The sequence below is a fragment of the Nasonia vitripennis genome, chromosome 4 (genome assembly GCF_009193385.2).
Source record: "Nasonia vitripennis strain AsymCx chromosome 4, Nvit_psr_1.1, whole genome shotgun sequence".
Lineage (NCBI taxonomy): Eukaryota > Metazoa > Arthropoda > Insecta > Hymenoptera > Pteromalidae > Nasonia > Nasonia vitripennis.
Genome location: NC_045760.1, coordinates 30,803,728 through 30,825,025, shown reverse-complemented (window position 1 = coordinate 30,825,025; position 21,298 = coordinate 30,803,728). Strand labels below are relative to the sequence as shown.

General features: G+C 45.1%; 1 protein-coding gene across 16 annotated transcripts in view; it reads right to left on the bottom strand.

Moving 5' to 3' along the window:
* LOC116417411 (potassium voltage-gated channel protein eag) overlaps positions 1-21,298 on the bottom strand; it is a 62,652-nt gene that overhangs the window by 35,271 nt on the left and 6,083 nt on the right. For all 16 annotated transcript variants that reach the window (XM_031930337.1, XM_031930340.1, XM_031930342.1 and 13 more), the window contains exons 2-3: positions 19,790-20,375; positions 18,286-18,924 (exon numbers count right to left, since the gene is read on the bottom strand). In XM_031930337.1, coding sequence (XP_031786197.1) covers positions 18,286-18,364 — 79 coding nt within the window. In that variant the 5' untranslated portion in view covers positions 18,365-18,924; positions 19,790-20,375. The remainder of the gene's footprint in view (positions 1-18,285; positions 18,925-19,789; positions 20,376-21,298) is intronic.

Below are 21,298 nucleotides of genomic sequence, written 5' to 3'. Positions count from 1 at the left end.
TTCTTGCTTATCCCTGAAAATTCAAAATGCCCAATCCAATCAAGCTCAACCTTCTCATCTGCGGTGCACTTTGCAACTTTATCAAATTCGCTCTCGCAACACAAACAAGACTACCTTACGACGCGAAGAAAAGATGTGCGCACGTGAGCGCAAGTGCGACAAAGCTCTCGGCCGACTAGACCCGGAGTCGTTTCACTGCGGCAGAAACATTTCGGAAGCTGCTGCTCGCGCTATAGAGCCTCGTAAAAGACGAAAGCCGTTTGAGCTTCGGCTCTTTCTCGCAGATAAAAAGCACCGCCGACTCGCTCTTTCTACCTTTACGGTTTTTTTTTATCGCGAAAAGGCCATTGTACGGGCTCTCGTTTTTCGGGGACGCGAGTTGAAACTCCGAGCTTTCGCTCCTCTGTTCTGTGGAATAAGACGAAAGTTGTGTGTGTATGTATGTGTGTGAGGTTGGTTTTTCCGTTGTTTCTGCTCTCGAGAGATATTGTTCGTTTCGGGTTGGCTCCATAGTCAGCTTTTCAAAGCGTTAATTTCGAGAAATTCAAATAGAGAATCGTAAAACGCACGGCATAATCCCAAAAATATATCGCCCGCGTATAAATCCCACCCCCTCGAAAAAAGGGGCAGCAGCACGTCCCGCGCGCGACATCTTATCCTTTGCCATCGTTTATGTCCTCATCTACGGTTTATTCGCTTTCTTGTGCGTCTTAAAGATCTCCGTCTCTCGCTTTCGCGCTCCCGACCTCGCGCAGGATTTTGGGATGTGTCCAGCTGCTGTTTCTTCGACCAGTACTTTTAATTCCTGCCACGTGTATCTCCCGAGAACGTTTCAGCTTAATTGAAATATCTCTCCGATTGATTTACACGTATACGCGTACACGTACGAGATATAGTCGGAGTTTAATTATGGGACGTCACGCGACGTCGTGTGTGATTCAGTTATTGAGGATTATTTACGAAAACTTTGCTCCGCATATAATCGTGGATCGATACTGGTGAGCTTTCTTCTGTTGCAATAATTAGTGTAGAGTCAATTTTAAAGTCAAGGCTCTCGAGATAAAGATGCGTTGGCTTGCGATCGATCGCTGTATTTTTACGAACGGATGGTGACGTCAACGTACTGTGTTTCACTGCTTACGATCGGATACCTATTTCGGGCTGAATGAAGATTACGACACGAGTCGATTTAACTTCGCTGTTAAAAAGTAACGATTTTAGCTCTCGAAAAATCAATCCATATACGCGAAACACGTGGTCCTAATTTTCCCAGGCTCCACGGAACACGTGTCCGTAAACACACGCTATACGCACAAACAAGCTGTGCACACATGCACGTATACACCCTTGGCTGATGGACGACAGGAGGAGGAAAAACTGGCTGGCTTTATGCCGTTCTAAAAATAGAGTCGCCCTGGCCGCGGTCGACGATGCATTGAAGAAGCTCGAGGGGAGGGGGGGAGGAAGGAGGTAACGGGGTTACTACGGTTTGCTGTGCCATCCCCTCTCTCCGAGCGAGGATGTACAGAGTCTGATGCTGCGCATCCCTTCTTCCGCTCGCTGATGCGCTTTTACAGCCCTGCTGGGCTCTCGCGATAGATTATTAGAGGATTCGAATTTGGCGCCCAACTTCATAACCTATAAAAGCATTGAGCATGAAACAAAAAAAGTTTCATTTCGGTATATCTCTTAATACAGAGCTGTAGGAGAATCCTTTCTTTTTCATCAAGCCGAAACAGCATTACACGACGAGTATATGATTGCTGGTTTGCTCTACGGCTGACCCTGAGCCGATCCCGCGTTTGATTGATGAAGTAAAAGACACGAGAAATATTGCTGACTCGGGTCACCTTTTTTCCCTTTTACCCATCTTATTGTACTATAGGTATACTGTAAAGTATATACTCAGTCGTATAATATACAACAGATGACGCTTCCGAGGAAGAGAGAGAGAGAGGAAAATGGAACGTTCGATTCGACGGTTTTTGCGTATAGGGTTATACGAACGGGACGGACGTCTTGAATCGGCAATTTTTGCAAATGGAATGGTATTGTGTGTCGTGAGTCGCATTTTTTTCTGAACGTGGAAGTGTCGATTGGCTTGACTTTGCTTCTTTTTCATATCACGAGCTGATGGTTTTAGTTACACACGGGTATTATTAGACTCGATTTGAATTTCGCGCCAATGATCGGCCGCTGTCATGACCTCTGGGCTTCCCTTCTGTGTGTAGGTATAACAACAATCGATACGACGACGACACTCGTGCGAATAACAAACAAACCGTCTATTTTTAGCATAATCAAGGAAACGGAATGTTAACCCAGAAACCTACTGCTCTGTGTGTACTCGCAATACAGAAGAACTAATAAATATAGCATTAACATTCTTGCGAAGAATTGCGTTTCTCTTCGCGGCCGCATTAGCATTCATGCTCCCGTTTGCCGTAAAGCAAAGTAATTTTACTGATTGCCCGCCGTCCCCGCGACTGCATTCATAAAAAACGTCTCGTTTCTTAACGTCAGGCAATAAAGAAAAAAACGAGTGGAAATAAAACTCTTACGTCTTAGTTTTTGTTTTACTGGTCATCAATTTCGGGGAATTTTGAAAATCCGTTCGCGCGCGTAAATCGAATGAAAGGGGATCCTTTTCTCTCGGCATATGGTAAGATCTATTCGAAATCGATAGCACGCAAGTAGCTGTGGCATACTTCTTCCGGCAGAGACAGTCGGCGATATGCAATTTTGCGTGCGAACAATCGGCCGCGTCTCCCTGGGGGAAAATTCATCGAGTGCATGCTTGATGTAGATAGCAGACGCGGGAGAATAATGAATCGCCGATAAATAATGCCCGGATCCTCGTGTTCTCGGAGTCATCCCTCATATCTCCGGTCTCGATACTGCTTTGATCCGAAATATATCAAAGACACGGAAAGTGATAAATAGAACGGATCATTCGGACGATAGAGCTTTTTAACGGATGCGAGTTTGAAAGGTGTAATTTTTTTATTCAAATTTACGGCAATGAACTCGAGAGCATAAGTAGCCGAAATCATGTAAGGGCAGCGATAACGAATGCAAATTTTTCAGGATTACCGAACTTCGGATCGGCGGGAAACTTGCAAAATGAAGTGAGCACGAGGAGGAGGCTATAGCAAGTTTAACGGTCATTCTCTCTCAACTTTTTCATGGGGTCGCTCCGAGAGCGGATATTTCTTTCCGGCCTTCCTCCTTTTTCATATACGGAGAGAAGAGCTTCTCTAGCATTTGCGCCTCCAGCGGGCGTAGTGTGTGCCAGTTTCGCAAGTTCCACTTTCGAGACAGAGTTCGCCTGTATAAACGAAAGCATCTGGTTTTATACGATTCGAGAATCCGGACCCTTTTTTTTCGTTGCGATGGCGCGCTTTTGAAAAGTTGATTTTGTCTATGTGGCAAACCATTATACAAAGTCGTACTTCTATATATACATTCTGGGCGTAAATAACGACGTGGGAAACGAGTAAGTACCTGTACGCCACCTAGCGCCGCTGACCAGAAATTGGCAGAGTTGAACCAGTCCAAATCTGTCAAAATAGAATTTAATCCAAACTTTTAATAATTTCCATCAACGTCGATCCGCGAAATAATACATCGTTCAAAGTCGAATCTTCCGCAGCGAAACAATCAAAATATCTCGATGCCAACTCCGATCCTCGAAATATCTACATTTCTCTTCTCTCGAAACCAGCTGACAGCGGTTAACGGCCAAAAAGCGACACATACGTATAACACAGCAGCAGCAGCAGTAGCCCGACATGCGCGGACGCGAGGAAAGAGATAAAATTTGTGTTTTACGGCCTTTCATTTCTACCAATGTGTCTCCCAGGATCATAACCGCGCGCTCGCGAGAGTGTTTTCCACTTTATGTGTATACGCGTATTTTTCACTTCTGCATACGTATACGAGCTTCGGAGCCGGAAAATCGCGGTCACTATGCACACTGCGATAAAAGCAACGTCGTGTGTGTGTTTGTGTAAAAACGGCTGGAATAAGCAGAGCCGCGAGCAAACAGGGGATAATTGTGCGGATGGCGAATTTTAATAATTTTTATCTCGACTTTTTTCGTTTATCTGTGCGTAAAGTTCGCGCTTTGCGCTTAGAAAAGTAATCGAGGGTACTGTATAGGAGTGATACATTTTTAATGCCGCATGTAATTCGACGCCAAAGAACAGGTCGAAAATAGCTCGGTGGAACCCTATATGAGTATACGAATTCAAACTTGAGCATGAACTATTCACTGTTTTGATTGCAGCGTGATCTACTTAGGGAATAAAGTTAACAGCGTTGAAGATGACAGAGTTATGCAAACTAGAAAACCTTGGAAATACTCTACTAATACACTTGTCTTGTGCTCCGAATCGTTAGGGATTCATTGACGTAAATATTTCTAGATAAAACAAAAACCGAGCCACACACGCGGATTAACGTTTTCATGATCGCGTTAAATAGCTGCATCAATAATTGATGCTTCTTTACACGCGAAAACATCGATTTTTCGTACTTTGTGTTTCATCATTGCACAAACGTTGAATTATACATGTCAAGCTCGGACATGTGTCTAGGCTGTTCTGGAATAAAAAAGATTCATCTTTTTAGCGTTTTACGAGAAAAAAAGTGCACAGTTGCGAGTGTAATAACGCCGCGCAGTAAAGAAGAAAAAAAATAACGATCGTCGTGTCGATGCAAATTTCCTTTAAAAAGACGCTAATAAAGGCGACTATGATAACGATAATATCGAGAAGGCAAACTTCATTCCGACGAGCTCAAAGCTGTCTTGGGGCAATTCCCGTGACAAATAGAATTAAGAGCCGCTCCGAGATCGCAACGAGAAAACAATTATTCCCTTCTTCTCTCCCCTTCAATAATTCCCCGTTAGCCTTTTTGCCTTGATTAATTCGTTGGGAAGTGAAGAACAAGCTTGCGAAAGCTGAACAAAATTGCGGGAATTTTAAAAGGGAGCTGAAATCTTTAATAAAAGCTCGCGGTATATTAGCGAGCGAGCTTTCCATCGTTTGCGCGAGAGACGTAGAATTACACATTCAAAGAACGCGATATTTCTTTTGTGCGAGAGCAGCCGCGGCGAATCGACTTGTAAGTAGCCGCTGGATGGTAATGGAGGTACGTTACTGGTGTAGCTTTTAGAGGAGCTTTTCAAATCGAATTTCAGCTTTTTTACGCAAATAGAGATCTAATATTGTAGTCGATCTGAATTTTTTAATGAGGAATAATTTACATATCCGCGTGGTGGAGTTTCCGCTCTGACTCGACTAGCTGACGTGAAAAATTCATTCGTATTCCTTCATATCCTCCGGTCGATGAGAAAGCAGATGAAAAGTTATTTCGATCCCGAAGATAAATAGAGCCGTGGAACAGCCTCATGAATAAAAAAAGCTCCTATTTCATAGTTTCCGATTGTCCTCGTATACTATTAAATAAAAAATTCTGGGAAGATGAACTACGGCCGAGAATAGACCCAAGAAACCAAAATTTAATCTCCTAAATGCCGCGACCCACGGCTAACAATTACGCCGCCCACGGTACAGTCGAACAAGAGAAATCTCGCGGTGCGAAAACCCTTCTGCTTATACATCCGGCTGTCTAAAAATAGCCCCGGCGCGCGTATAACGAGTCGCGGCTGCGAATTTTTACCGGCGCAAGCTCGTCTCTGCATTATGAACGCGTGCATAGGGGGGGTGTATATGCAGTTTCCGTAGTGTGGTAGAGGGAGAGAGAGAGAGAGAGAGAGAGAGAGAGAGAGAGAGAGAGAGAGAGAGAGAGAGAGAGAGAGAGAGAGAGAAAAGAACGGGAGAAGCCCGGGGAGAATCCATTTAATACGAGCTGCGCTGCAGCAGCAGCTTTATTATTATTGATGCTGTTTCCTCTCTTTTTTTCTTGTTGGTGGTGAGGCGGTTGTTATTGGATTTGGCTTGTTAAGATAGATTTTAAGCACTATACAATAAGGTATCGCATTTTTGAAATAAAATTCTTGAGTCGCAGTTTTAAGCTTTATTTTTAGTACGAATATACGCAAAGCTAGAAATACTAGCGTGTTATTATAGAAATTACCCCTATAGGCTGTGTCTGTCTGTACTTTTAAATTTTAAAATACATCATACACTAATAGCTACTTGTTGAAATATAAAGTATGTAAAACGAAGTCATGAAAAATTAATAATAATCAACAACGCGGACAGAGTGGGACGAACGAACGCTAAATAAATAAACGCGCGTTATATTTTAACGTTCGTTTCAAGCGCTAAACTGCGCGTCTAAATTGTATGGTTTCCACGTTAAGCATGAAAAATTTAAACTTTCCCGTATAATCATAAGTAATACCCATATCTAAGCTTCGTATTTATTCAACTCGCGAGTAAAACATTAAAAGCGCCGCGATATTAAAGTTCCACATATACCGAAAGCAAGCATGTTACCGCTGCATAATGTTATGAAAAAATTCATGCGCAAAAAACGCTAAAAAAGAAGTCAAGCTCGCATATTCTCGATCGTATGTACCGCTCAAAGTAGTTTTCGAGTTTCTCCTCCCGGATCTACATATGACTGTATCTTCATACATAAAAATCGAGTAAATTCTAAATGCAAAGTAACGTCCAAACTTGATACAAGCCTTCGCTCCACCCAGATGCCGATAAACGAGTTTGCGTTTCAAACAGTGTATTTCGTACAAACTTTTGGAACGTCTTCAATTCCACTGCGAATCGAACGTCGTATTTCAAAATGATTTCGCGTTCGACGAAGCAACAACAGAACTCGATCTCGGTAAAAAACTATCTCGAAAGCCGTAACCTCTCACCTGGCTCTCCGAAAAAAAGTCGGCGAGAAGAAAAAAAATCGAGAGCACGCGACCGTCCGATTACACGTATCCTCTTTCGAGCGTCGCGCATAACCCCTTCCCGTAGTCGTCGTCGTCGTCGTCGCTGGTTTCTAAAAATAGCGCAGCCGGTCGCGCTTGAGAGAGAAAATAGCAGCTCCACCCCCTCCACCCCCGGTTGTATGCGCGCGCGCACGTTGGGCTTGACCCCCATGCTCCCGCGGATTTGACCCAATGACCTGGCGGATGCGCCCGAGTCGGACCGGAAACGGCCGAGCGTAGCTACGAGCTTTTCCGCGATCCTTCTTTGTCTCTCTGTATGTGTATATGTGTGTACGTGTGTAAAGGTAGGTATCATGCGCTGTGTATCGATGGTGGAGTTTTCGGGCTTTTGCCGGGGCTTGCAATGATTTCGATCCAAAGCTCGACCGAGTGGTAGGGCGGAGGGACGATTGTAGTCATCGGCGAATGATGCGCGACGAGCTGTGGAGCTTTCCTCTGTAGACACAGAGGGTGAGCTTTATTTGGACTGACTCTTTCGATATTTTGAAGGGAGGCTTTTTTCCGTTAGTCGTTTTTTTTTTTTGTCAAAGCTGTTGAAGTGTCGTCAATTTAAAAAAATTCATTTAACTCCGCAATAGCATTAACTTAACCATCCGCGGAACAATCGCATCGTTCCAAGCAACAACAATAAAGCGTCCGTCGCTGCATCGCATTGAAGAGTCGAATAAAGAAAAGTACTCAATTACCCTCTCATTTTCCAGTATTAACTTTTCTTTTCAGCCGATGGAAAACAAAGGACCGACGGTGCAGCAACAGCCGCGCGCGTTTCTGAATTCAAAATGCGATTTGCGAAATGCAACCCATAATACACACCGGCAGTTGGCGATAGCTAAAAGAGTAGCTTTCAGTTTTCGGGATCTTCTCTGGCATATCGATCGAAGCATAAAACTTTCGGCGTGACCGTATCGAGTGTTTAAAAAAGCCCCAGAGATTACACTACGTAGACACAGCGGAAATTTTCGCTGGAAAAACATCGCGCGCGAAACTCGTCCCATTGAAGGAACGACCCCCCGGGGCGGTGCTTTTTACCTGAAAATGTCCAATCTGCCATATATGCGTAGGTATATCATCGTTCGTATAATAAAAAATCTGACCTACTATCCTTTCTCCGGAGGATATACAGAGTTTTCGCATAAATAAGCATCCCTTTGATCAACGCATGATTTAATTACCCTTCATCTCGAGCTACTGAATCAGATAAATTCCTCTTGCGGAAATTAAAAAATTTCAGCAACGCTGAAAGGGGTTAATTATCCGAATGGCTCTATAGCATCGCGCGCAAGCGTCCATCTGTTCTACTTCTTTCTCTCGCGCGCTGGCGCGTCATCGCGTCTGATCGAACACGTTGTACACTATCTCGGCCGCGATTCTTGCCCCGAGAGCTACTGTTCTCTATTTTTTGGCAGCCCCGGGCCAGAAGTTTGTTTATTCCGGAATTCCGCGGACGAGTACCGTGAATTGCGATTCTTCGCCTTCTTTTTGTTTAATTCACTGAGGATGTATAGCGACGGGAGTTTTTTAATTAATTTTAAAAATCAAGAACAAGGAGGTATAACTTATAACAAAAATAACGATCTAGACTACAGCCTGACCGCCGCTCGTTAAAAAGGAATACGGAATCAGATAGAGTCTGAAGTATGCGCGATTCGTAATTTTTTTTCTCTTTCATCGGATCACCTCGAGAATTATTTACGAGCCGAGGCTTTTCACGACCTACATAAAAAAAAAAAACGGGGTATATATTTGCATAATACGTATGCGCGTGTGTGTTCGCATGTTCCTCTCTCTCTCTCTCTCTCTCTCTCTCTCTCTCTCTCTCTCTCTCTCTCTCTCTCTCTCTCTCTCTCTCTCTCTCTCTCGAGCCCTTGATTGCCATTAATGACTGAAAAACAAGTGCAAGCACGCAATCAGAAATACAAATAAGTTTACAAGCTATACCTTGAGTTCTCTTTTCATTCCCTCCAGCAAATAGCGTCGATTCGTGCACACGATAGCGTCGCGCAAGGTCGAGGATATGAATGCATTTTCGATTCGAGCTTCTGATACACACTGCATCAGCCCTCTCTGGTGTATCGATATATGGTCTTGAAAAGCATCAGCGTTTCCAAAAATACACTCGCGAAATATGCCATGAAAAGGGGCGAAATTCATCCATCAATACTCGACCTGCCCTCTCGAGAAATTATTGCCATACAGCAGCAGCGGCTCTCTTTCAAACCGACGAGATTAAAAACTCGCGAACCAACAACGACGACGACGACGAATTTCGAATTATCAAACGATAAAATTCCAGGTCGCGAGAGAAATTCCTTCGCGCGAGCAGGTCAAGAACGTGTGTGTACGCGATTTTTGCGCTGTTTCCTTTCTAGCATATATAGGACCGCTGAATTATTATGCGGCTTTGCAGGTGAAAGCTGCAAGATGGATGAAGTGTAGTGAAAGGCTTTGCTGCGGCTGGATAGAGGGATGTAAATTTTTAACAATTTTTCGAGTGCTATACCGCACTTTTTGATCATTAAAGTGGGCTGAATTATTAAATTTCAATATAAATTATTGAAAATCCATACTTTATGAGAATTATATACCGAACGGCTGAGAAATGTGTTTGGACGATAGAACACGCCCATTTGCATAACAAACGTCCCAGTAGAACATTTTTAAACCGATAACGAAAGCCGTTCGGAAGCTATGCTATAGCGATGCGACAAGAGCGACAGAAAAAATCGTTACATTCATGCAGACACTTCGTATAAAAGCCCATAAATTCTGATTCACTGGATTCGAATATGCCGAAAAATAGCGAAAATATGCGGTGAAAACGCTTCGGCGAAAATGAGAGATATGTTGGCCCGACCGGATGAAGCGAAAACTGCGGGTTAATTTATTAGAAAAATGTTTGTACGTACACTTCTTTTCATTTTTCTCGGATACATTAGCATAATTTAAAATTCGACACGACGCTGCAAAGTTTGCGCGTGTATTTATACAAATTAGAAGAAAAAACCGGCGAAACACAACGTTATCTCTAACGAAGACAAACACGGCGCATCTCCTGACTCTGCGAAACTGGCTTTTGTAATTTTCATGATATTTTCCTCCTAAAGTTTTCATGTAAATCCGAAGAAAAAATTCCCCCTTCCGCGCATGATGGCACACACAAGGAAAATGTTCGTCTCGACCTGTTCGAGAGCTTTTAACGAGAAATCTCGTTAGCGCCAGGCGTGTACGAGAAATTCGTCACAGTTTATAGAGTTTATAGTAACATTTGCCAAAACGTGCGTGTATGTTTATCACGCTGGCCTATTAAGCATCCGTAGCCCTCGTAAATAATTCACGAGTGTGTATTGATCAAACTTGCCCTATCCGATCACGGCGATATCAATCTTATATTCATATCTCGTTATGCCAGACGCGTATCGCACGTTTGGGAAGTGAAAAAAAAGCGTTATCGGTCTCTGTCCCACAGCCCATTTGCTGTTTATGGACTCCGCGACCCTGTCACGCGTGGAGTCGAACGAGATTTATACAAATCGTGCGAGCTTCGCTGTAAAAACGATTTAATTTCGTTAATTTCTCACGAGGACATGGTTCGTCGCTTGGGCAAAAATCAAAATAAGACCATTAGCGAAAAAGGGTTGACATTATACCCCTTCGGGAGTTGATTATTCAATATTACGCAACGACTCAGCAGAAAATCATGGTAAAGCACGGGCGGGGTTACTTTGACTTCCCATCAGACGACTATACGTGGTCGGGGGTAATTACCGAGGGTAATCGGTACGTTAAGCCCCGACGGGGCTTTGTCCCAATCCTAATCCTCGCCGATCACCCGAGCGACTCAATCGGCCGGAAATAAGGTGAGAAAGCGAAACTTTGGCCTTATGGTTTCGCAGAAATGTATACATTGTAATTCATACTGGACGAGGTCGACAACTGTTGACGAGGCGATTTCACGGGGGTAATCAACCCCGGTTTGATCTTCCTCTGCGGTCTGCGTATTGTGCGGTTATGGAATTTCACGGATAGCCATGTAATAGCGACCTGTAATCCGAAACTCGCTTACGAAGCAAATTGGCGTAATCGATACTTTAATTGATTCGTTATATCACTTTCAAAGCCCACAATAACAGCCTCTAACACTAAATCACCAACAGCAGCGATAAAACTAAAAAGCAGAAACTACGCACTCCCGGCCGTAAAAATTTCGCGCTATCTCCCAAAAAGCTCCGCTCAAATCCTGAACTATATAACCCGGTATACAACAAGAGAGAAAGCCGGTATGGGCGCATCTATCGGCGTTTACGACGACGTCGCCGGATAATCTCGTGCGCGGCAGATTGACCCCCGCGCGTATACCCACACACACGAGCTGATTCGCTCGGCTGCTTCGTCTTTCCCTTTGTGCGACGAGTCTCGAGCCATATGTCGGGGGGCCCGAGATATGGCGGTTCTAATGGGGCTGGATTATTTTCTCTTTTTCTTTTATTTTTCCTTCGTTTGCGGCTACGATTCGAATGCTACTGTGTAATTTTGCGTTTGACGAATCGATTCGCAAAAGTGGCCACGTATCCATCGAGAAGAATGAAAAATCGCAAGCTCGGGTAACAATCGCATTTCCGATCACCGCGAATTCGCATCCTTTTCAAACCTCCGATTGTCCTCCGCTTCCTCCTTTCACACACACATACACACACCCGCATCGATATGCGTTCAAGCCGCAAGCACAGCAAATATACGAAGAAAACCCATCGATCAGCTTGCAAGCTCCGTCGAAAATCTTTCGACGATCGAACTGCTGCGGTCTCGTTTCGATTCGGCACAAGGTTGGAAAGGGAGAGGACGATAATTCCGCGGAAAGCTCGGGTAAATAAGCGGATCGGAGAAAGGAGGAAACGGCTACTGCGGCAGGTAGAAAAAACGTTTGTGCATATTTAAAGCCCCGCGCGCGAGCGAGTTGTTCTCGTTTTGCGGTCTACGTTGTACACACACACCGGGATAAACGACGCTCTTCGATCGGTTGGCCTTTTTTTTCGAAGGATGTAATCGTAACTTATTGACGGCGACGTGTAAGTCATGCGATTTCCCCGGAGCTTAAAAAAGCTCGTGTAAATTCGTCAAAAATTCAGAGCATCGAGAGCACAGCCGAAATCTCGACTCTCTCCCTTATGCATGTACGTGTGTGCGTTGTATAGCGTGAGGGGGAGGATTCGGCACTGAAATTTTAACGCCGACGCGCGAGCGTCCGCGATTTTTATGCTCGGCCAGCAACAAAGAATTTAGCGCCGAGTAACGTTTTCCCGAAGCTACGAGCTTTCTCTCTCTCTCTCTCTCTCTCTCTCTCTCTCTCTCTCTCTCTCTCTCTCTCTCTCTCTCTCTCTCTCTCTGTGTGTAAGCTTGTATGGGAATCGAGGTTGAAATTGTGCTCTGAATTCGCTATACGCGGTGGGCTGTGTGTTTCGGAGAGGAAACGTGATTTTGAGTGTTTCGAGCTGAATTCGCTGTGTGTCCCGTTTGAGCGTTTAGAATAGCGAATAATTGCTCGTAATGTGTAACGTCATTACGATTCAATGATATTGAATTAAATTGATAGCCTTATCGCGTGAGTTTGACGCTCGGGGCAGTTATATGCAGCAAATCTGATTTTAAGTAGTCCAATGCCAAGTTTAGCCGCGGACGTCTCAAGGCTCGTCATATTCGAAAGCCACAGAAAAAAAGTTTCAGTATAGCGCCCATCATCATCATCGTCATTACCCACACAAATCGATATCCGCCCGGCTCAATAAATCCGTACAGCCAGTGACTACCTCCCTACTCTGAAAAAAAATTTAAACCGATTTCGCACCGCCGCTCTGTGACCCTGTGCGGCTACTTTCTAGGTGATCCCTCGCACATGCGAGAGAACACCCGCACCGTTATTCCTCCTCTCGACAACACACGCCGAAGCCTTACACTCCGCGCTATCCGCTATATATGCGTTCTCGTTGCATGCGCTAGTGCTCCTATCCGCGCGAGCAAGAAAGTGTTTCAAGAGCGCGGGCTAACGATTGCAAGCTCGCTTGCGAGGGCAGTATATAGGCGGCCGGAAATACCCTTGATTTTGAGGAGTTATTTTTGGAGGAACTTGGAAGGATATTTTTTTTTTCATCATGTTTCAAGAGCTGGATGGTCATTACAAGGCGCTGCCGTTAAAGTTCGAATCGTATAATAGAGGAGAATTAGGCGTTTGTTTTTACGGTTACTGTTATTCGCCATAGTTCTGAGAGAGTTGTTCGATTGCAGCTTTTCTTCTGCATCCGTTGTTAACTGTTTACTCGTTTGCTGTACCGAATATCGCGAGGTAATTTAACTTTTCGACGCCGATCACTTTTTCCTCGACGACGCTGTGGAGTGTCCGATACGTGTGTAATGCGAAACTCGGCGATTAGGGGCATCGATCAACCGGCCGCGGCTCTGGTAGAGGGACGCTTGCACTTTGGCAATTAAAATTCTCCTGCAGCGGAGGTGACTCGCCTCGTTTTTCGTCACCTACTCCAGTGCCTCCGGCTGCTCGGTTGCGGTCGCTGCTGCGGCTACTTTCGGGTTACGTAATTGCTCGAAGGTGCAGTGGGGTCCTTGGTTATCGAGGTGGGCTGGATTATCGATGGATTTTTTTTTTATTTTATCGATCAATACGTGTACACCGACGAAAAATAGCGTCACGTTTAAATTCACCGGCTGACTTCTCGAATTCTCTCCTGCATAGCAGTAGCTCGCCTTCCGGCGGCCGAAATAAGCTCGCTGAACCGAAATTGAAATTATTTAAATTCAATCACCGGTTGGCCGTGCGCCGAGCTTGTTTTCTTTCCTGCTCTCTATCTCGGCTCTAGCTTTTCGAAGAAAATCTACCTACTGTGTATACTCTCGTGATGCGCCTCGCGTGTATTATACCGATATCGCTTTGATACGTTGCGGACGGGCTTATGAAATTCTTCGATTCTCTGTGCTCTACTGCGATGTGCTCTATTTTTGGAGGGTGTCTTTGTCGTACGTCTTTGTGGGCTATTTTTTAGATGGAATTATAGGCGAATTGGTTTGCGTATTTGAAATTGGCGCCGAAATGGAAAGCACGTTATCGTCGCGAGTCTGGTTAGGAAAATAGACCGATTGAAGCACACCACCCAAGCTAGAAAATTCAAAGTGCGCAACATCTCCTCACCGTCGAACTACAACCCCCACGCATCTCCCGGCCACGCATACTTATATATGCACGTCTCCAAACAAACGTCAGATTCTTTTCTCTCTCTGTACTCCCCGAAACAGCTCTCGACTCGATTAAAATTAAACGTTTCTCCCTCCCTCTCTTTCTCTCGTCTCCGAAAGAAGCTTTAAAAAACGAGGCGTTAAGGCTGAAAAAGCGGGCCACGAGCTTAACGCGGCGTAACGTCGTAATCTCTCCTCCCTCTGACTCGAGGGTCTACGTGACGCGCCGAGTGTTTTAATACGAAGGAGCTCGTCGGAGGAGTGTGCAGCGCAGCAACGCCGCCGTGAGGCACGTGTCGACAAGCGCCGACGAGTGTGGAAGAGACACTTCGCGCGAGGCACTTTTACTCACGAGACGCGACAAGAGAGAGAAAGGGATGTTCGAGAGATAATGAGCTGCGATCGACTCGAGTACATTGGTAATATTGACTGTCGACGTGGATGATACTCGACGTGTAGGTAGAGAACACAAAACGGCGCTGGATTCAAATTTTCAAAAAAAAAAAAGGACAAACACCTCGAGAGCTTAAGTAGTACGAGTCGTGCTCAAGCGAGACGATCAATGTATTGTACACACACAAGAGAAAATTAACAATAACGCGGCAAATATTCGCGCGGCTGATAACGTCGTTCCAAACTCTCTCTATGTATGTACAACGCAGTAATTTCGGTCGAGGCATAGTCGCGGAAGAGGACGGAATGCGGGAAGAGACAAAGGAGTCTTTTCGCGCTGTGGGGAGGTATTCGCAAATTGCCGTGAGTGTCTCGTGGCTCTTCTTTATGGAGAGGATTTCGGCAAGGAATCCGGGCTATGGATGTAAGAGGGAGAGTTGGTTTTGAGAGAGGAGCTGCTTTTAGGGGGGAAATTTGGGGGATTCAACAGGTGACGAGTTAAGTAAATTCTAATGCCGGACGATTTAAACAAACATTTGGTTAAAAACACTTTCCAGATTCCTTGTCGAAGTATAACTGCAAGTTTTAATCGATTGCCCCCCCCCCCTTCCCTTTCTCGCGTTATTATTTCAACGGCGGTCTGGAGTAACGCTTTTTTTCCTAAAGTTTATCCAACGAAATAACTAATCCAAATCTCTTCATTCACAGAAACAAACCCTTCCCAGACTCGTCCAACACACATAGGCAAAAACAGTCTGGCGATGGCGGCGCACAAGTCAAGGGCCAGCGCAATTATAAATCACGCGATTGGCAGCGTTTAGTACAGCTCGCCAAGTCCTTGGGCTCCAGACACGACAACGACGACGACGACAGCTCGTTAAGTTTCACGGAGAATAAGCAGCGCGAAATACAAGGGCCGATAGGGATCTTAGCGTGTGGACGGATGGCCGCGAAATTGACGCTTCGCTTTGTCGAGGAGCTGAACGTATAGGATGGGGTGACGAGGAAAACTGCTGTAGATCGGAGATTAGGGGACGGAATGCCTTTTTGCCTAACGCCTTCCCCTGGTAGAAAATTAACGAGTGATAACCGTTAAAAAGTTAAGTTTAGTTGACCATTATTATCAAATTTGAATGTAAAAAAATAAAGCAAAATATTGCTAATATTTTAGTGATGCGCGTCTATTATATACCAACACAGTATTATTTTTAAGTTAAAAATTATTTTTTCCTTTTTTTCTTGCATTAAAACGTTTGCATGTTTTATTACAAATATTTGGATTTTTCACGATTGCAAGATATTGTTCTATAATTTCTGGATTGTAACAGTCATTTGACAAATTTCAAGCAAATGTTCTGTTTTATCTTGAGTTAATGTGTATATCTATGCATTTATAATGTTTAAACTCTTATTTATTTAAATGTTAACCACAACTTAGCTTATTAACCGTTAACGTTTCTACCAGGGTCGTTTGCTCGAAATAAACTATTTTAAAAAATCCTCTCGCCTATACCAGCAACAAGCTTTCCACATTAACCCTTCGCTTCTCTAGTAAAAAAAAGAACCACCGCTAAATCTGGCCCCGCACGCGTCCTCCCCTAATTCAAAATCGATGCCCTGAAAAATTCGCGAAATAAAAACACACAGCACAGCCGGCCCACCCCCCGAAAAAAAAGTGCGAAATCAGTCTGCAGCTAGGGGTCGAGGCTAGACACTGAGCGAGAGAGAGAGAGATGCTCGGGGTCTGCGCTTTATCGCAGTCGCGAAGGATGCGCCCACGCGATATCAAGGAGAGAGAGGGCGGCTACTCGTTTGACTGCGCCCGATCGATCGAACGAACGAGTGTGTGTGCTGCTCCTTGAGAGTAGCCGGATAGATACGATGCGCTTTTTCGGCCTTTGTGAAGGGATACGTGATTGAATCGAGTTCGAAGTTTTATTGGCTGCGAGAGGGATATTCATTTTTTTTTTTTTCATATATTTCCGAAATACAACATCAGCACACGCGAGATGGAAAATAAAAGGAGACACGCGCCGAACAAAGAAGACGTTTTCCCTCGCCTGTTTGCAAAAAGAAGATCGTCTCATCGTAATCAGCGGTATAAGAGGCGTCAGAGGGAAAAAAGTCCGCGTCGCCCGAAGAGAATGGATCCGTTCGAACGAAAGTGAGAGAAGGAGCGAAATTTCATGAAAAACGCTTCCTATAACGCGTCCATTCTTCCGCGCGCCGAGAAACCAGGGATTTCCCTTTTTTAATCACGCGAGACAGTCTTTGTGCTCTCCCTACACAGAAGTCGAGTATATACGCTTCTTTTCGATTTTTCTCTATCTCGGGAAAACTTACGGCGCGAATTGTTCCTCTCGCGGAAAATTGCTTTCCCTTCGATTTATCGGGGAGATTTCAGGTGCTCGCTTGATATTCCGCGAACGCTTCCGATGTACTTCTAGTCGGCTAGTTTCGAGCGATGGAGCTTTTTTCCAAAAGCCAAAAGTAGCAAAGTCGTGTATCGTAACGCTTTAAATAGAGCAGCGTCGAATCTGATGGTAAAACGAAAAAGAGTTTTGGCAAGGAGGGCGGAATTTCAAATTTCAACTAAAAGTCGAGCTCATCAGTATTCAGCTGCAAACGTTCGAGAATAAGCAAAGAAAAAAAATTGACCAGTGTATACTCGAACAATCTCAAAATGAAAATTCTACATCGTCGAGAGAACTTTACACGCTCGACATAATCCAAATTGCAGCGAGAAGCCTCTCTCTCTCTCTCTCTCTCTCTCTTGGAAAAATCTCCGCGAAAACGCATACGCGCAAAGTGGAACAATGGCGCAGTAGTTATACAGAGCACACAGGCGGCGGAAAATGGAAACAAGGACAATTCACTCATCGTATCGAGGCACGTCACATATACGTTTTATCACACCCGGAAGTCGTTCGCTCTCGTCATATTCCTCCTCTCCTCCTTCACCCTCCGCGTTATGTTCATCCTCCTCCTCCTTTTTCCAGTAGCAGAAGCTCAAGAAAAAAAGCAGCAGCGCAAGATGCTTCACTCGGTAGAGAAAAAAAAACGATTCTCCGGGGACAGAAGATCGTTAAAGCCGAAACGTTGGGGATTTTACAACTCTCGCGGTTTTACGTCTGCTTTTACGCACCGAAGAGATTAGTGCCGCTGATTATTATTGCAATTGTGCTCTCTCTCTGCTATCGATGCGTAAAACCTCCATTGTTTGGCCTGGGAATCATCTGGGATATAGAGTGATAAGGTAGTTCGTTTCGATCACTGGATTTTGCGCGAACTGGAACGTGACGTACGGTTCGATCCTCTATTGATTTTTTTTTCAGCGAAATGCTGCATCGAGATCATGGAATTTGGCGACGTTTGCTGTGTAGCGGAGAGTATACGGGCTTTGATAAGAAAATTCCGGTAAAAAACTGCGGCGAGTTTAACGCGACCGCTGCCTTTTTTTGTTTTTATGCTCGACGCCAAAAAAAAAGATCGAGACACGAGAGTCGGAAATATGATATGTGGAGAGGACTACCCTCTGGAGTCGCGAGGGTAAAAAACGAAGGACTTCCAGCTTGTCTGTCACCTTGTTTTCGACGGTGAGTACGTGTACGTTTTGAAATATTACTTATCGACTTTTTACTCTACGCTGATAAATCGTCGAGCGAAAAACGACATAGCGTTATATTCCGGGTGATAATGAAATAAAGCATATGGATAAAACTCACGTTGACTGCTGCTCCTCCTGATGATGTTCTCCAAGAATGTGTTTTGCGGGGCTACCAGGCCCCTCCGGCCCCCGGGCATCCTTCCTCCACCTTATTCTCTCGGTCTTTCTCTCTTGTATCCCTCAGGGTCCACCTGCCACCTTCAACCCCATCCCTGCGATATATACGTATATCCTATATACTCACTCGCGCTTATACTGCACTTCTTCTCTGTACAATTTTTATCCTATCTATTATACTCTAGACTTTTTTTCTTTATACTTTCGTCTCGGTTCACTCGTGGCACTCGCGGCGGTGTCCGAACTTCGTGATGATTTATTTATTTATTTATTTATTACGATGTACTCGAATGAATTTTAATCAATCGTTAAAAATTGATTTGATTATTAATTTTTTAATTATTTTTCGAGGGGCGTGGCTCGGTTGTCGGGGCGCGAGGAGGCACTTTCACTCGCGGCACTTTTTCCGCCTCTTCTTCTTCTTCTTCTGTTTCCTTCTCACCGTGTGCTTCGTCTTCGTTTTGTGGCCGACTGCAGTCCTCGGTCGGGCCGCGACGCGACGACGGGGAGTAGTTGCGGTGCAGCGGAGGGTTATTGGCTGTGTCGTCCGGGTGAGGACGCGGTGACGGACGCCTTCTGACTGTTGGCCAGTGGAATGAAAAATAACATTTATTTTATGTTTTGTTTATAAATTGATGAGTTTATTATTAGACTCTACAAGCAAAATCGTTCCATCAGACTTGGGTCTACGATTTTTTCTTCTCGACACGGGGCGTAAATACAAGTTAGACTTCCACTACAGTAAATTTATCTCTACGAGGTCAGAGTCTGTACCTGTGTCCATTATTCGCAGAATTTGTTCTCTGCGCCGATACAGCTCAAAGTGTCCAAATGAGAATCTACGACATTACCCCTACAACTTTTCCAGATTCATCGCGAAGGAAAAAAAAATCGATAATAACTCCACGATTACTCAAGAAATTCGTCCAACTTTTCCGAAGAATCGATAGCGGTAACTATAAAAATCACGAAATGCACAGCGTCAAGGAAAAAAACGCGAGTCTATGTACAGAGGTAATAAAGATCGTTAGCCCAGTCTCGTTCGTGAAACGTATGGATATGTGTGCCGAGAGAGAGAGAGAGGGAGACGAGGGCGATATGTGCAACGGATGCGTCAGAGAGGCATCGGCTTCGCTGCAGGCACAGGGAAATGGGAATGGCAAGAGATATCCATTCACAAAACGCTAATCCCGGGATTAGCAGAGAGAGAGAGAGAGAGAGAGAGAGAGAGAGAGAGAGAGAGAGAGAGAGAGAGAGAGAGAGAGAGAGAGCCGTAGGTGTACGTTCGGCAAATGATCTATTACACGGCGTGACTCGGATGAGCCGACGAGAATAATGCATGACTTAATGATTGCTTGGTATTTCGGGCAGACAATACCTCACTCTGATTAATATTTGGATACGTTAATGACGCTCACTGTTCGCTCGTCTCAGAAGAAAAGTACCTTGGGTCAGCTGAGGTGTCCAGGTCGCTTCATCGGCATGTTCCAGTGGCCGTCGAGACCGGTATCGCACGACGACGAAAGCAGCAACAATAACAAGCTCGTCTCCTGGCTCGGCCTACGCCCACTACTTCTCTTCCATCGCTTCGTCTTCCTAGAGCGTAACAACAACAGCGGCGGGTTAGGCTTCCCTTCCTTTTCCTCTTGGATAACAATAAGGGTGACGACGGCGACAAGGGTAAGAGTAGATCAAGCCCTAGCCGCAGTCCATCCAGGTGCAGTGGGAGCAGCTCGGGGGCGGCTGGGCCAGAGGGAGGGCAACTCCAGCCCTCCACATCCTCGGCCTCCTCCTCGGAGTCGCAGCAGTTGCTGGAACAGCAGCAGCCCGCGCAGCCCGAGGTGCTCCTCGGCATCCTCCTCGGCGAGGCACAGGCTATAGCCGCTCACGGCTCCTCGGCGAGGCCCACCCTGCCAACGCGCGCCGATTTCGACCTGTCACATGCTTAGGGTGAGGATTGGCGACTCGGCGTTGCGGAGGATGATGCTGCCGCTGCTGCTGATGATGACGATCGGCCTGAGACTCGGGATGCTGGGGAAGAAAATTGAGCAGAAGATTATTGTCGATGGAGTAAAATTTTTAGTTGCAATTATAGCGTGAGCGGATCGAGTAGACGTGATTCAGCCCTATTATCTATATACTACGTCTGTGCGAATACTGATGAGGGAAGTGGGAAAGTGCAGATGCGCCACCTAGCGTCGCTAGCCAGAAAAACGGTCCAGCCGGATGATGCCAAAAAGGAAGTCGTAAGATATTTCGCGGCGAGTATACTCAATCGCTTTCAAAAATTTACCGATCAACCATCGGTTGAACGTCCTGTTTCTTAAACTTTGAATCGCCGCTTTAGCTCCGATTCGCTGTACAAATCGAAGACATCGAAAATTCACGCCCCAATCGGTCACACACGCGATAAGCCGCTGAAGGAAACTGAATAATTGCTCCGTTTTCGAAAATCGGACGAGCTTTGGAGCTTTAGAGGTCGAACCCGAAGTCCTGGCAACTTCAACTCTGTACATCACTTCGCGAACTTTCACGGCTACACGTGTTGCCAAAAATGTTCTCGCCGCGTCATTAGTAAATTAACAACCTTACGCTTTCATAACTTCGCTCTATACGCTGCTCTGCAGTTTCGGAAGCTTAATAGCCCTGATGTATGTGTGTGTTCCATTGGAACTGCTTTATTCACGCTTCCGCTCAATTATTCACGGATGGAATCAGCCTATGGTGAAAAATTCAGCCGCGCATTTTTTCGCAACCAACACGACTCGAGCGAGCATCAACGTTTATTGCGAATGTATCATCGTGAAAAATTCAGGAGCCTTCGAATCCTCAAGTATTTAAACGCCGTGAAGGAGAACGAGCTTTGGCCATTATTAACGAGAGAAAAACTCATGTCTTGTGTGCATGTGTAACAAACGGATTTTCTCAAAGTTTAAAGCCGTTGAACTTGGCCC